The 17,313-nt window shown below is 40.7% G+C and overlaps 2 protein-coding genes across 2 annotated transcripts in view; one reads left to right on the top strand and one right to left on the bottom strand.

Moving 5' to 3' along the window:
- Positions 1-17,313, bottom strand: part of LOC310873381 (protein NLRC3-like) — a gene marked incomplete at its 3' end in the record, with an annotated part of 132,925 nt that overhangs the window by 100,409 nt on the left and 15,203 nt on the right. The window lies entirely within an intron of this gene.
- LOC310871586 (uncharacterized protein) lies at positions 6,437-12,005 on the top strand. The gene is made up of 11 exons (XM_083783195.1): positions 6,437-6,640; positions 7,366-7,544; positions 8,231-8,324; positions 8,705-9,052; positions 9,622-9,739; positions 9,827-9,918; positions 10,336-10,450; positions 10,537-10,638; positions 10,886-11,050; positions 11,425-11,589; positions 11,718-12,005. The coding sequence occupies exons 1-11, from the start codon at positions 6,563-6,565 to the stop codon at positions 11,927-11,929; spliced, it is 1,668 nt and encodes a 555-aa protein (XP_083639321.1). The 5' UTR covers positions 6,437-6,562; the 3' UTR covers positions 11,930-12,005.

The following is a 17,313-nucleotide window of genomic DNA, read 5'->3' as shown; positions in this document are numbered from 1 at the left end:
TGTCCCGCTGAGATGTAGAGCTCTGAGTAGGTGCTGGTGACGGAGTCTCCAGACTCTTCCGTCATGTGGTTTTTCACTCCATCAAGACTGTCCGAACTGACCTCCAAACTGACCTTATAATCGTTCAAATCAACCTGCCGACGGACATCTGAAATGAGAAGAACATTTATGTTTAAAACATTCAGGTTAATTTATAACTTTACATCTTTTACAGCACACATTGCTAATTAATTACCCCCAGATAATATGCTTTTTGATAAGAAACATTTTGCCAAAGGTAACAACACAAGATCAGCTGTTTTTGTCCAGTTGTTGAGTTGATAATGTTTAGCTTCATTATTTGCACTTATATTGCAGATATAATTGATACAGACAGATCATTTGACCATTTGTGACCAGATTTGAATGAGAGCCTGCCATCGAGCAGCCTCCAGCTTTTCACCAGAGGAGAAAAACTAATATTTTTGTTTAATCCAAAATTAGTTAATAGCACAGGAAGACTCTTCACTAGAGCATGTTTGAAATAAGTGTCAGAGCTGAAATTGACATGTAAATATGAAATAAATGCTTAAACATGTAGCTAGGTGTAATGTTAGAGTCCACAGAAGACATGTAAATATGAAATAAATGCTTAAACATGTAGCTAGGTGTAATGTTAGAGTCCACAGAAGACATGTAAATATGAAATTAATGCTTAAACATGTAGCTAGGTGTAATGTTAGTGTCCACAGAAGACATGTAAATATGAAATAAATGCTTAAACATGTAGCTAGGTGTAATGATAGGCCCTCATTTATCAATTGAATGTAAAATCTGCCACAGATTCGAGTGTAGGTTTCGTAGTACACCCACGTCGCCACGGCATTTATAAAGTGATCGCAAACAGCTGATCCTTCCTTAATTTCGTTCCGACGTTAATAAATGTGACGGCTGAAATCTATCTGGCACGCCCTATGAAATCAAGCCTCGCCCTCGTTTTTTCGACATGAACAACTGCAGTACGACCTGTAGAAACCATAGTTACATCAAGTCAAGCCTTCCTTGCCTTGCTGACCGCCTCACCCCCCTCTCATACACACACAGACGCACGCACGCACATGCAACTTGCAAGCAACTGTCACTGTGTGTTAGTTGTATATGCAATTATTAAAATGTTTATTCATTTAATATACAACAAGATTAATGAACGAAAACCTGAACCTGTGATTATGCAACAGGTTCTCAACCCCAACTCGTCTTTTTATGCAGGGCTGTCAGGGTACCCTTATCGTCTTACATCTGACGGTAAGGATCTGCTTAGTTAGACGAGTTGGGGCCTCGGGGTAAATGTGTCAAGTCACGTGACCACTGGCTTTCTTGCCTACGAATATATAATATAATATAGCTACTTTCTAATAGTTCCTGCGTTATAAATCCCGTTTTGATTATTTCCCTAGTGAGAATAAATTTGATCCCTTCCATCTACTTTCTGGAAATGCATAATGAACGGCGCTGACTTACGTTAATATATTAATATATAGCCTATGATTAAAATATATGGTTGAAATTCCCCCGCAAGTAATTTATACCTAATTCCAGATATTTAATACCTAATTTGAGTTATTTAATGCAATATATCGGTTCTCTTTCTTGTTTTTTTTTTTTTTTTGACTGCCGCGGTGCAATTTGTATATCCTAGTAGTACACATCTCAAAGTGAATTTTGTGCTTTCGTAGTGTAGCGGATGGTGCGCACGCCCCTGGATTTATTGCACGATGTAGCAGCAAGTTCTAATCCCGCTCATGGCAAACATTTATTTTAACTTATAATGTTCTTTTGTATATTCTGTATGAACACAAGCATTGTGTCCATACATTTGATACGGTATCATTATGGTAACACTTCTATCAAGAAAGACGTTGTGTATTGTATTTTTTAAACGGGCTATAAAGTTGTTGCTATGGTAATTTACAACACTCCGGCGGAAAGCCGGATGGCTGAAGTAATAGTGTATTTATAAAACCGTATAAATACTCATACTTAAATAAAAATAACATGAATCATGTCACATTTATTACATGCCTTTTATATTTATATGATTGTCATAATGTGCTGTTGGTGCTGCAATTAAAGTAACAATAAATAGCCTAACATTAGTGTAGTAGGCCTATAGACTTATACAGTAGAATAGTCCACTTAACCATAAGTAATTAGAAATGCTTTAGGAATATGATTATTTTATTTCTATAAAGCATCGTGAATATTATAATTATATTCTATAGCCTGTTAGACAGTACAGTAATTTATTCCCCTATCTCTCTCTCACACACACACACACACACACACACGCACACACGCACACACACGCATCACGCTGCTCCGTCTCGTGTATTACAAGCCGTGATGTCATTACGGCTTTCCACAGACCAATCAGAGCGCGGCTGCGACGGAGGGCGGGTTTCATGGCGGAAATGGAATCGCTCGGACACAAGGCAACACACACTTTGTTTGGCGACGCTTGCGGCTTGGACAACAGCGTGGACATTGACAACTTAAACTGGGACAACGGCACTGAACTGGATTTTAACATCGCTACATCTTTTAAGGTAAGTGAGTGTAAGCATTTTCAGCTAAAGCAAACTCAAAATGTCCTAGTATCTCTTGACTTATTCACAAATAAACTAAACGAGGTAACTACTCACCGACACAAAGCCTGCTAGACCTTAAGGTAAAAGTCTATTCTTGAAGCTGGGAAGCATCTCATTGTCCCCAGCTTCTCTCTAAAATGCACTTTGTGCAAATTTAATAACGCAATGTACCCTGCATTTACCGGGCAGTCATTTATTTAATGATTAAAATAGTGCATTTTAGAGAAGCTTGGGACCTGAGACGCTTCCAAATTCCATTTGTATTTTTCGGAGCATGTCTACCTGCAGAGCCTTTGTGATCTACCTTTTGGGCACCCCTGCAATATCCACATCTACACTGATCTGATTACCATAAAGTGATAACAACTCCCAAACTTTGTACCCCATGCACCTCCTTCGACAAGCATTGTGAGCTTGTCCTATAGAATGTCTTCAATGCAACACATTGTGAGCTTGTCGATTTTCAGTGAAGAGGTTTAACAGAAAAGTCACTAGTATAGAGTCTATTTAGACAGTACAGAGACAGTCTCAACAAAGTGGTTAAAAGGCAACATACACCATTACAACAAACGGTATTCTAAATAGTTGAGTGGGTTCAGTGAAATCTGTGTTGGGTAATGACCATAACAAAGAATACAATACAGACACTCTGGCTGCTGGGTTTGTGTTGCCATCCAGCTGAGAGGCAGGAACATTCACAGTCTCACAGACACCTTGGTCAGAACAAAAGCCATTGATGTGCAAAATGGTTGATTACTGATTAGACACTAGACAGGCCTTTGCCTTCAGTGTAAACCATACCTAGTTAGAGCAATGTACAGTTGAACAGAAATGGGGTACTAAATGAAACAATTTCAGTAGCCTACAGGTCAAAGTTGAACAATAGTTGCGCTATAGTTGAAATAGGTCAACAATACAAATTATGCTACTTTTGTGGATTCATTTATGTTTAATGCATGACCCCCACCAAATGTTCGGAACTACTTGGTATTCACCAAAACCAGTCCCACTATACTATGGGACTCAGGGAATGAATTAATACCACCATTGCAACAACTATATTAATGGCAAGCATCCTACAGCTTTAGGTCCAAAAACTAACTAACGAACTAACCCTTTTATCCTCAAAATAGCCTAGTATGTTTACATTTTCGCAAGAAAGTTAATTCTACATATATTTTTCTAATCTGTTTGTTTGTAGTATGGATGCCGACGATTTGGCGATCCTCAATGAGGTGGATGAGCTTATTGCAGAGGAAGCGCCTCTACCTGCACAACCATCGACAGTGAGGTCGGTAGAGAGAGACGAGAATGAACATTATAGTCAAGAGGCTAATCAGCAAGCTAATTAACCCTGTATTTTTCCAACCTGTTTGTTTTTAGTTTGAATGCCGATGATTTGGCCATCCTAGGTGATGCAGACCAGCTTCTGACAGAGCAAGATCCTCCACCAGCAACAACAAAGCCCCGTCCTGCACGACCACTGAAAGTGAGGTGGACAACGAGAGATGATGATGGACATGTTCTAGCCAAGAGGCCAGCAGTTAGCCGGGGACAATCTGGACAGGGTTAGTATTAAGTTGGCAGCCAATATGTGCATCACTATGAATTTACTAAATCCAAATAATATTAAATTGATTGGTTTGACTTGGTTGTTTTTTTTTTTTCTTTTTTAACCCTTTTACTGCTGCCATTTATTGAGAAATTAGGACCTAATTCATGCCAGCATTTTTTTAATTTGAGCTCTTATTTTGAAAAGCCACATTTTGCCTCAACCGGAAGTGAGCTTATCCCTGCCAGCTTTACGTTGCCAAGACAACCTTTGTTTACATAATCGAATCAATGCCGGTACATATAGCACTCCACAACGTCGGCTCTGTGCCGTCAAAGAAACGCTGTTTTGACCAAAAATGCCATCTGGGACAAGGAATAGGAGATACAGGCGATTGAAAGAAACGGATAGAATGGATTCTTATGGCGACCGCGATCTAATCTGAACGATCCAGTGCAGTGCTAACAACAGTGCTAGCTAACCGGCTAACGTGAGTAGCATTATGGCTCGATCGATCATATGCACTATAAAAGTATAATTGCCGAAGGGCTACGGCAATGGCAGCAAGGTGTATTATCAAATTGAGGCTTTGATTGCCGAAGGGCTTCGGCAATGGCAGGAAGACGGTTAAATAAGTGTAGGATTGCTTACATTGGAGGAGGAATTAGGGGTTAATAAGGGGGTTTCAGGTATCACTTGAAAATAAGGTCTTGACTAAAACCTCAGTGTGATTTTGTGAGCTTGCGGATCTGCATTGGTCCCAAAAAAGACAAATGGGAAAATAATAAAAACTGTTCTATATAAAAGCATATTCAACTTTTTGTATGTCTGATCCCGAACATCTACAAATGTAAATTGTGTACAGCAATTTTCAAAACAAATGTGGTTATAAAGTAAAAAATAGTGTTCACATATCTGTCTTTTCTTCATTACAGATAAGCCATGCCATTCCAGGTCTGCTCACCCTAGTACAGAGGCACGCTTTGATCCAGAGACTGCTTCAGAGACAGTCCCTGATGGTAGGTCATTCAATGTGTATAATGCAGTTTATTGTATTTGCAAAATGGCCCCCTAGTCTTGTGTTTTTACCTGTGGGATGGCCGATTGCCAAGCATCATTCACAATGTTATCTAACACTTTTGCAATATAATTATCTAAAAACAAAAATGTTATTTTGTATAAAAAAAATCAAATGGTAGGCAAAATAATTTGGCCTAGTATGTAGTACTGGTACTAGTCCATGTCTTTGTTTTGCAATTCCTATAGAATGTCTTCTGCAAGATCTGCTTCAGTACCAGAGTAGCTCTGATGATGAGCCAGAATATGTACCCCAAAGAGCTCCACTGGCTTCGGAGGATTGGAGCACCCGCAACGCACTTTTCTTCGAAAGGTGGAGAGCATTGAGACCATCCCTGATTAACAGCATCTTGGCACAGGAGAATGTGGCAACAGCCGCAACACGCATCTGCAGCCAGTGTCGGAACAACATGGCAGCTGTCCGGTGCAGAGACTGCCTCCCGTGCCCGTTCCTCTGTGCTGAATGCGACATCAGCAGGCACAACAAGGTCTCCACAACCGGGATGGCATGACTGATGGTTTCTTCCGGCCATTAGCTCCAACCAGTTGTGCTGTTGGAATGGCTATTAGAAACTGTGGTAAGTTACATTAGCAGACACTATTATCCAAAGTAACTTAGAAGTACACAATCCGAATACTGACTGACTGACGGGAAACGCTCAATTTCATACAAAATGTGACCTGCGGTCCCAATAATGTTGCAGTTTGAAGAGCAGCCCGTTAATGAGTGACTTTAAAAAGTTTAGTTAATTGACATAACTTGGTGAAGGAACGTTAGACTGCTTTATGTGATTTTACTAATGATTAATTAACATAACTCTCTTTTAGTGCGTTTCTTGCCCATTGAGATGCCTGTCCAAGCCTGTGGTTGTCCACCGGAGATGCTGAAGGTCAGCAAAGGGAAGGACGTTGCTTTGGTTACAATTAATGGTAATTACATATAGGATTTCCTCTGCTCTGTTTGAAAAATATGTTTCCCTATTGTATAGCTCTGTCAAGAAATAGGGAGGGGGGGGGGGGGGGGGCTAACACTTATTTATCCGTCTCTTGACTTATTCATTGCCCATCCTAGACTTCCTAAGTTCCTACCAAGTCAGCCCTGTGATTTGTATGGCAGTGGGAACATTACAGTGAATGTATGTTATTTGTAGGTCGGTATGATCTCAGCATGCCACATCTGACCTGCGAGGGATGCCAGACTACGTGGGATGCAGGAGTGAATGACCTTGTGCAAAATGGCTACTGGCCAGCCACCGTCAACTTCTCAACAGTCTATGAAACAGACTTGTTTTACACCTTTGAGGAGATGAAGATGGCATCACCAGGGCTGTCACTTCAAGCTTTTCTACGGGGGCTTGACAGAAGGACTCTTCGCTTTGGCCGTGTAAGTATACTAATTTCTTCAAGCATTGTAAAATGATTAGTGTTTGGATATGAACATTTCTCTTAAACCATTAAGACCTGATTTCAGATTCTACAAAATGTCTTCTAAATCCAGTTTTCTGAAAACATAACATCTCAAACTATTTCTTGTCAAGGACCCCCAAAAATGTCTTTATCCGGCCGCCGACCCCCATCTGAAAATATGTTGTTCCAGGGACCCCAAGAAGCAAATATTTGAGTTAAAAATCACACGTGAAGAGGGGGGGGGGCGCTTTACCAACCCTTATCATCTTACATCATCGCGATAACATACATGATATGCCGATTTGCTCAGTGATAGACCAAACAAACATTAAACTCTGTTCATTGTTAATGGCATTTAATGTTTGCGTTAGTGACAAAACAAACATTAAACTCTGACCATTGTCAATGGTGTTTTTAATGTTTTTCTAGACAACCATTAAACCTGTTTATAAAGGAGGGAAAAACGTTTGCGGTGAAAGAATATATATTCAAAGATTTGCACACATTTTAACAATAAAAAAATCAGACATAGCTCAGACATAGAGCGGCACATGGTGCCGTGCTATGAGCTTGTACATCTGCTATATTTCAACAGGTAAGGTATAAAATGATGGTTAAATTGGTTCAAAGCTAAGGTGACACAGATGCATCCTCAGGTCTTAATGGGTTAAAGTTAAACCGTTGTTTTTGCTGTTTTTCTAGGATGGGAAAATTTCACCCGACAGCTTTCAAAAAGTTTTTTTTGAATGGGCTCATATTCGGCATGAGATTGATTCCCTCTGCAAGGAGGAGCCATTTTGCTGTCCTGCATGCACACCAGCAATGCTTGCGGTCTCCGTTGATGGGAACCGCAAACATTATCGTTTTAACAGTACAGCAAGGTATTGTAATGTACACATACACACTGTTAATATCAATGAATGGCAAAATAATCAGTTGTACATTTTACACAGTGTAACCCATATGTACTGTAGCGTGAGGAGCCCTCGTACAAGGTTTCTTCGACTATGCATGCACCTCTTGGTACCACAGCACCTCAAAGGCCCTTAAAACAAGACTCCAGACCTCCCAAAACAAACTGGTCAAGCTCCTACTTGGCCTCACCCCCTGAACCCACCTCACCCCTGTCCACAGGCTGGGATGGCTTAGGGTCGACGACAGAGTACAGCATCTTGCAATGGGTCTGGTCCACAAGATTCGATACACCACCAAGATACCCATGTACCTGTCTAGATACTTCCTTAATGTAAACGAAGTCCAAACCCGCAACACCAGAGGGAGTGCAACAAACCATGTACAACCCAGATTCGGCACAAACAAGGGACTACATTATTTTCGCTCCTATGCCACCAAAATGTGTAACGCCCTACCAACAGTCATTAAGACATGTGAATCCCTTGACTCCTTCAAAACCGCTCTGAAATGGCACCTACGGACGGCTGCAATTCGAAACTGGCCCCTGTAAAATCTGAATCCCCCAACCACCATGAATGTTTGAGAGATCCTACAGTCTGGCAATTCCTTGAACTTGGAGTTTATAACATCTTAAATTTATCTCCTTTTTTAGATCCAAAGATCATTCCATCTTTGAGGGGGCATTCATCGCCAATGATGAAGACGTGTCCAAATTTGTTGGTGATATCCACAGCAAAGTCAAACATGTAATTGCAGACTTGCTCTTCTATCTGATTATTAAGTCAATAATTGTCATGGAATTTAACCACTTAAATCCTGTTTCTTTATTGAGTGGAGGGCTCTCTATACCAGTGGCTTTAAAGTTTTCACTCTACATTCAATATATTCACTGAAAATAGACAATCGACGAGCTCTCTGTTTTTGTCACTGTAAAGTTGTATAATATCTTCACTGAACAATAACATGGCTGAGCTTATTAACGGTCTTCTGAAAAACCTTTCCCAGAATACAGATCCTAGTGTTTAAGTGGTTAAGTAGTGCCATGTTTTTGTGACATTTACCTCAAAATATCTGATTGTTCACCGATGGTAAGATCTTTTATCTATTAATCTTTTTTACCATGTAGGTCCCTGGAAGGGGTATTTGTGGTGGGGAGTGGTCGGCAGCCAGAGAAACGTCTGAACGGTCCAGGAGTCGTGTCGATGAGGAGGGCCTAGAACTGGCTGTCTGCAGACATGGGGTATTGCTGGCTGCCTTGAACATGTTTAGGGGTGAAATATATGCATACCCCATGTTCTTACAGCACCAGATGGCATCCAAGTATGACATAAAATTCTTTTGTATGGACGTTGCCTGCAAGTACTGGCCGTACCTGCAAAAAGTGTGTGCCTGCTGTCCAGAGCTCCAGCCCCTTCAAAACATGCGGCCCTTCCTGTCGGTTCTCCATGCTAAGGCTCATGATTACAAATGTGAGGTTAGTATAAACGATATGTGATTATAAGATGGTGGTCAATCCTATACATTATCTGACAATCAAGTAATGAGTAACTGATCTACTGCTGTCAAGGCAGTTAGCGTTTTCACCTTTGTTAACCCTAGAACACACGGTTAATTTTCACCCAGACAATTATATTATTGTAATTTTCATAATGTTGCTGATGTCTGAGGTGGGTATTTCAGTACCTTCATGATGCTCAGTGACATCATAGAAGGTAGGTTTGTTTCTCTGCACACATCCCTGTTTTTTTCTACAGGCAGGTGAATTTCACCCGTGTTTAGTGATAGAGTTGTAGAGAAAAATCCCATACACCCCCAATGTTTTTGTTTCAGTTTTTTGTGAAACGTCATGATGAAATATTAAAGAAGAGTACCTCAAGTTGATATGTATTGCTGTACAGTGATGGTGTTCTAGGGTTAACTGCCTGTGCTAGTTGGCAGTCCATTTGGCTTTTTTCTTTTTAATTAAATGGCACCATTGAGTCTTGGTAAAAGCATCTTTTATGAATGCAATTGATATTCAGGTTTCGTATTATCTCTGTCCAGGTGAAATGGGGCGGGGGAAACCAGGACGGTGCTGGCTCGACACTTGGAGAAGAGGTCGAACAATGCAATGCATTTCTCTCCAGGATAGCCGTAACAACGAAGCATATGTCCAAAGAAGGTGCTGTATAATTGTACATTTGTATAGTGTAGTGTGAATAACATGATTGTAAGAATTGTTGCAGAACTCCTCTCTGTGTACTTGCAGGCCGCAATGACATGCTGACCCTTTTGGCCATGAGCTGGAACGATCACAAACGTGACAACATGGCCAAGTCACTCTCCCAAAGATACCACAAGGTAGAAACTGTTATTTCATGTATACATGCGTGCATTCATGTGCACTTTGCATAATGTATAACCAACCAGTGGTCCTTGAGGGGGTTCCCAGGTGGTCCCCAGCTAAATTGAGTGTAAAATGAAACCAAATGGACCCCATATGGGACCCCTTTTACAATTGAGTTATTTTTTGTGTTAAACATCTGCATTTACATTATTTTAATAACATTATCTCCTATAGTACCACATCAATATAGCATGGCATTGTGGACAAAATCTTATCCAACAATAACAAATTTTTCTTTAGTCTTGGGGCTGACAGACTAAATGTCATCAAATGGTGGTCCATGGCTCAAATGCAGAATAAATACAATTATTGTAAAACAGAAATCATGACATGAGTTTCTGTCTTTGTAATGGTTTTGTTTGTAATTTCAGACATCTAAGGTCTTAAAAACCAAGTTGGCAGACCTGGAAAGCCTGAAGGCAGAACTTCAACTTCAAGACCACAATGTTGAAGAGTATGTGCAAGATCTAAAAGAATGGGCAGATGGTAAGAACATGATGAACATGGTCTGATATAAAAATCTGAATATTTATTCGTTTTTAAAATTCACACTGTTATTCATTGTGTTTCAGGACAAACACAAGATCAAGGCACGCTGCAGACTTTGTGTCGAAAGATTGAGGCCTTCACGAGCAGCATCAAAACCAGGAAGCAACGCATCTATAACAAAAATGGTAAGTTAACATTTTAGGCCTATTCTGACAACAGTCCCAGCCTCTCTGACTGTGTACAATGTGTTTGGGGCAGAGTTACAGCCTCTCTGTCTTATATTAGGCTTGGTTCACACAACATTCAGTTATGTCTGTGTCAGCCTTTTATGTAATGGTTTTCAATGGCAATGGAAATCGGCACAATGCCAGAAAACTGCTCGTAGGCATAGCCAAGCGTGTGAAACCAGCAATAATTTGTTTTTCTTCTCAGACAGCAACAAAGGACGTCACAGAATCCGCCGGAAGTTACTGCAGGAGAAAGACGCTTTGAAGCTCATGGTGGAGGAGTACAACAGCCTGGTTCCTGAGCAAACCGTGTGCTACGACACTATCTTGGACAGAGAGCATCCTTGGCCGTGGCAAATTTCACAAAGTGGTATGCATTTAGCCACTTAAACCCCAGTGTCTGTATACTGGGAAAATAGCAGATTGACATGTCTGTCCCATTGTAAGGTTGTCCATTGGATATTTTAGAGTGGAAACAGCTGATAGTTACTAGTAGAGTCCTGAGGGACGCTCAACAATTAATTGGGTCTAACCCATTGGGCCCAGAAGTGCTGTTCAGAGCACATTTTTCCATAGAGATACAAAACCAGAGGTCTAAATGGGTAAAGAGGTTAACGTCCTGTATGTATTCTTCCATGTAGTTGTTATGTATATGATTGAATACTGATACATGATTACATGAATGATATATGCATCTACAGTCTTTGTGCACTGTTCTCAACCCTCCATATCTATGTATTACAGGGTCTGTTGATTTCAGCACCAAGAATAAGGTGTTCAATCAGTGCATGGCAGTTCGCAGGCTTCAGGAAGAGAAGTCTATCCTCGTGAGAGAGATGAGGCAGCACTGGAATGTTCTCAAGGCCAGAGCCAGTGTATTGTCAGAGCTTTCTCCCCATCAGAGTGAAGGTATGTGGCAAAGTAAACGTGCACTTCTACTAATTGGTTTTTATGTCATGTTTCAAGAGGTTATGATTATGGTGTGAAAGATGTGTTTCATCCCTATATAGTGATTGACACATTGTTCCTTTGTTTAGGACATCTACCAGAGGATGCAAGGAGGGGTCTCGCGTGCCTCATCCGTAAAAAGGAGATGCATCTGAGACATCTGAAGAGGCGCGTGAGGAAGCTCTACATAGACGTCATGAACGCAACCGACGACAGTCTTGTTGAACCAGTAGACATTTTGGAAGAACTTGAGTGCGCCTATAGTTCAGAGTCCGGATCGTCTGACTCTGATGTTGAGTAGGACACCCAGCTACTGTCAGACTGTTGAGCGGCCTGACAACGGACTGTGTGGGCTGGTCTCAGACCTACCGGTGGGATTATACCAGGGACAAATTACCTTTTGTAGCTCTTCCTTGGAACTCTGTGGATTTTGTTTTGCTTTCCTCACGGAGCTACATTTTGAAGATTTTTCAAAAATAGCAGATCTACAAGCTTGAAGCCATGCTATGAGCTTGTAGATCTGCTACATTTCAATAGCTAAAGTATAACGATGCTTAAAACACCAAAAGGGGTTCCCGTCCTGAATGGGTTAAAGGAAACGAGGCAGGGCTAGTATTTTTAAATATTCAGTATTTGTTTTCTTATTTGATCTCTACTACTTGTAAATCTTGAATGGAGAGTACTGAGAAATAAAGTGTGCAATGGCTTGTAATTTCTGATGCATTATTTATATATTTTTTGCAATATCACAGTAAAAACAAATTTAATTCAAGGATATTTTTGCACATACTGCCTTTATATTTGGTCTTACAATTTAATGTTTCCAACTCTGGCCAAGATATGAAGCCAAACAATTACCATGAAGATCACAAAAGGTATAAATGCATAATACTTTTACTAAAAGCTTATGTTAACTCAGTTGAGAGAAATGGTTGGATGACATCACCTTTCCTGTAGCCTACGGTAAACAGCAAGGCTTTTGCACTCCTAAACGACAGGTGCGTAGGAGAGGGACAATGTCATGAAAAATAAATAACAGTAGCCTACAATGAAACCCCTATGGGACACATCATGGTCTGATCGGAAGATGGACATTCCACATTCCAGGAGGATGTGAACTGGGGTGGGGAGATGCAAAATGTCCCCAGGTGGTTCCACTCATCCTCACCTATACCATTGTAGTCATAAGAGCAGGAGAACATGGTATTCCAGCTCAAAGTCGTGGGAAGTAAGCAGAATTGAGGAACCGTTAGCCAGACACACTCAACATTGTAGGGGTACAAGCCTGGGAATTTGCGGCTAGATATATTGCCAGATGAAGACTAGAATTCCAACGCATTTTACACCTTTTTAAGATCGTTTAAAGATCTCTGGAAAATGCACACAGCATACCATGTATGCATTTGTTTGGTTCACATTCGCAAGAATGTTATCAACTTCAAGAGAGTATTATATGATAATGCACATGGCCTTCATAATTTATAGTTTCCTCTCTACTGCTTACATAATTTTCATAAAATATTCCTAAAAACATGATACTATCTTTGATGGTGCAATAAAAACTGACATTGAACAATGGAGGTCCATTGAATACAGTGCCTATAAGATGAAGTACTCCCATCAGCGAATATGAGAATGTATACATGTACAGTGTCAGCAGGCCTTCAACTTACTATATCAGGGTAAGCATATACGGTACAGTGTATCAACCTGAACTATATGAATGAATATATGTACAGTATCAACAGGGCGATTATAATCAGGATTAAAGCTGATCATTATTATTACAGTAGATTTTCCTAAATCTAAGACTCAATATGATGTAGCCTGGCTCCAGACCTGAATCGCTACCATTAAATAATATATGTCCTGTCCATGAAGTGAAACAAAATGAAAATTCAGACTGAGTGTCAGGCTAACTCAAATGTAGTTACAATTATTGAATTATAATTTGTGTGTGACTATTATCCAGATATAAACTTTACATTAGTTAGTTTTATAAATGTACATAAGTACAATAACACTGGTTATCAACCTGTGAGTTAGGCCCCCCAGGTCAGGGGTACCCAAATTATTATGGGGAGGTTGCCTGATTATTTGCAACATTGTTTTCTCACTAAACAAACCAACATAGTCATTGTTGGCCAGTAATATTAGTATTATATCAATGTAATATACATTATTATATTACTTATTATGCAGGTATTACTGCATTAAATAAGTTAGAGTTAGAGTTCTCTGTTCTCTGCATGGTTTGTCTATGAGCTGTCCATCCATCCAGCTGTGTAGAGGAGCCCAGTGTGAAATGTTGTCACATAAAGAACAGATCTACAAGCTATCAACATCTTAAAATGCAATGTGTTGGAGATAGACCCTGACAAAGACCTTTTGGTCAAAACGTGTAGGTCCTGTTTTATTTGCCTTGCTCATCAATCCAGATTATATTGCCTTCGATTCCTTTTTTCTTTTCAAGACTGCAAGTTCCTTCAAGCAGTACAACTTGAAGGAAAAACCTTTTTTATCTAGCAATGTGTTGAGAGCTTGTTGATCTGTTCTATTTGAGCATGCTATGTACTAAAGTAAGATGCAAATGTAATTTGCTTGTCTGCACCCAAAGGTCAGGGGAACAAGAGGGACAGTCAAAGGCATCAATGTCTTTGTCATCCAGGAATTTACTCTGAAACTCCGTAGTGATTGTGCTAACTTACACTGGTGCAATTCCCTGCTAGCCTGTGTTGCGCCCAACAACAGTCAGGGTACTGCTCGCTATAACATGTGGAGGTCTGTGCAACCGTGCCCACTGCCCAGGCCATCAATCAACACTGCCAATTTGACAAACAAGTCACACCAGACTCTTTCACGCCTGTCACATTTGGTCATGTAAACCTGATCTGTGAAAAGAACAAGCTTAAGGTGCCAATGGTCTAGGTCTGCAAAATGTGGTGTTCTCTGGTGAACGCCGATGAGCTGCATGGTGCAGGGTGCAGGCTATGAGCACAGATCCTCATGGGTCCAGACCCTCATGCCACCTTCATGGAATCTTTTTCAGAAATATGCATAGCAAGCTGGAAGTCAGTTTGTAGGGCTATGACAGGGCTAAACCATTCTCACACAAAGGAGCAAACTGCAGGTCCGACAGTTAGGCTTATTGCAATTCAACCAATGTAAATATCAAGAGCACTATCCGAACACAAGACTAGACAGATGGATTACCCAATGAGCCAGTGGGGCTGGGACCCAGGGACCCTGGTCCCTTGACTCTCAGGGGTCCTTGGTGGAGAACTGGACCATATATCTAGGTTATGCTAAAATGTGGGCACCTCCTCAGTATTTACAGCAGTGGTTCTCAAACATTTTCATGTCAATGGACACCAAATTGATATACAGTATACCACAACAATGTGGGCGTCCTTGAATGGGTACTTTCTATGCCCCAAAATGACCTTTTTTGGTCAGTGTGTGTCTGTCTGTCTGTCTGTCTGTCTGTCTGTCTGTCTGTCTGTCTGTCTGTCTGTCTGTCTGTCTGTCTGTCTGTCTGTCTGTCTGTCTGTGTGTGTGTGTGTGTGTGTGTGTGTGTGTGTGTGTGTGTGTGTGTGTGTGTGTGTGATAATATGTTTGACATATAATCATAAATGCATTAACAGTAACATTGAGGTATTGAGTTATTGAGTGACACACACACACACACACACACACACACACACACACACACACACACACACACACGCACGCACACACACACACACACACACACACACACACACACACACACACACACACACACACACACACACACACACACACGAGAGAGAGAGAGAGAGAGAGACAATATTGCCAATTGACTGATTAGCCAATTGGGAAGCGGTTCATACTAACACAATAAACTAGTCTGGTAGCCCTTTCCACACTAATCACAGACTACAGAGCAGCGAGTGGAGGAAGAAAGTATAGGAAGAAAGAAAGAAGTGAGAAAGAATAAAGAAGAAGTTACTTGGAACTACGTTGGAGGTAAGATGATATTTAGTGCATTTACTTTGTCTGTTTTTTACATTAGAGATGATGAATACATGTATGCTGCCTGTTAAGTGAACATGTTGGAAGAAACTAGTTGCGTTTGGTGTGGTGGACTCGACTTTGGGGATACATTGAAAATAGGTTTTAAGATGCTGAATTGTGTATGCATGTACAATTGTGTATGGCCTGCACTCTTACCTAGTTGAACAGACATTCAACAGTGTTGAATTTTAGAGATTTCCAAGCTAAAGTTGAATCTAGGAAAAGGCTCATAATAACCTCATATCATTCACTATAGCCCCATATGTACCCTCTCCCTACGCTACAGAATGACCGTAGGGAGATTATTAGTTTGAATTAATTCATTGTGTGTGTCTGTGTCTGTGTCTCTCTCTGTCTCTCTGTCTCTCTGTCTCTCTCTCTCTCTCTCTCTCTCTCTCTCTCTCTCTCTCTCTCTCTCTCTCTCTCTCTCTCTCTCTCTCTCTCTCTCTCTCTCTCTCCCCCCCCCCCCCACAGACTTGGTGAGATTGTTCTTTAGAATGTATGCAATTCTTTAGTAAGCAACACCAGAGTGGTTGTTGTATTACTGCATTTGATTTACTGGAAATAAGGTTAGAAATAAGTTTTGGCATGGGGTAGGCATAGTTGAGTAATAGGGTTAGATTTTGGCACTGTTTAACTGAGCCTCAGGTTAGAAATAAGGTTAGACATAGTTTTACTGAGGTTAAGGTTAGGCATAAGGTAGGTTTAAGCATCGTTTACTTGGGCTACGTTTTAGGAATACCAGGCTGAGCAGTTCCACCAGGCGCCAGCTGTACGCCCGGGTTGACTGAGTTTAACGGCCAGTGTTCTAGTATGCCATAATACGACGAGCATGAATTAAGCAGAACTGAGCTCATGTATGTGTCTAACTAATATATTTTTGTTTCATGCATTTTCTCCCTAGAAGATGACCAAACCCAAGAAGCGGAGCTGTCCCCACTGTGGGGCAGAAAATAATGCCGCAAAAAAGGCCTGTGGAACATGCTTTTTAAGCCTTCTTAAAAGGAAGGCTTTCTTAGTAAAAGAAGGCCAATTAAAAAACAAGGACTATGGGTCCAAAATAAAAAAACACGGCAATGAGAGCAGAGTTTGGGCTCTGCCCAGCTAATGGTATGTGCTTCCTTTTTTGGTTCATTTATTTTAGAGTGGGTGTATAACTGTATATTGTCAGGTAGTCTCTTAATGAGCATGTTCTATATGACAGACTAGTGGTGTTGATAAAAGGTTGCCCAATGAATGCTGCAGTACATTATCTTTCCTCGGGTACCTACGTTCTATAGGAGCATCCTTGAGCAGAGGTCTTCAAGGTCAATTACCCCTTAACTGAGAGAGAGATGAAGCAGGGACGACCACTACATAATTTTGCGTTGCAGATGAAACTTTTACTTTTCTTTAATACATTATCCTTTACGTTTCATGTAATATACTATTTTCATTTTATCACTTACATCCTAAATAGCCAAATAAGGTTGAATTCGGTTTAATTTTACACTAAGGAGTTACACACAACTGTCCATTTAGCTGGGGACCACCTGGAACCCCCTGAAGGACCACTGGTGGTCCATGGACCACTGTTTTTAAACCACTTCTCTACACAAACTATTTGCCAAAAGTAGCTGATCTAGAAGC

Source organism: Protomyctophum parallelum, assembly GCF_964188405.1.
Source record: "Protomyctophum parallelum genome assembly, chromosome: 1".
Classification (NCBI taxonomy): domain Eukaryota; kingdom Metazoa; phylum Chordata; class Actinopteri; order Myctophiformes; family Myctophidae; genus Protomyctophum; species Protomyctophum parallelum.
This window is presented reverse-complemented; position numbering and strand designations above follow the sequence as displayed.

Coding starts and splice junctions, on each gene's coding strand:
- LOC310871586 (XM_083783195.1), top strand. CDS start 6,563: ATGAAGATGGCATCACCAGGGCTGTCACTTCAAGCTTTTCTACGGGGG. Junction 8,325..8,704: donor TCCACAGCAAAGTCAAACAT/GTAATTGCAGAC, acceptor TTTACCATGTAG/GTCCCTGGAAGGGGTATTTG. Junction 10,639..10,885: donor ACGCATCTATAACAAAAATG/GTAAGTTAACAT, acceptor TTTTCTTCTCAG/ACAGCAACAAAGGACGTCAC.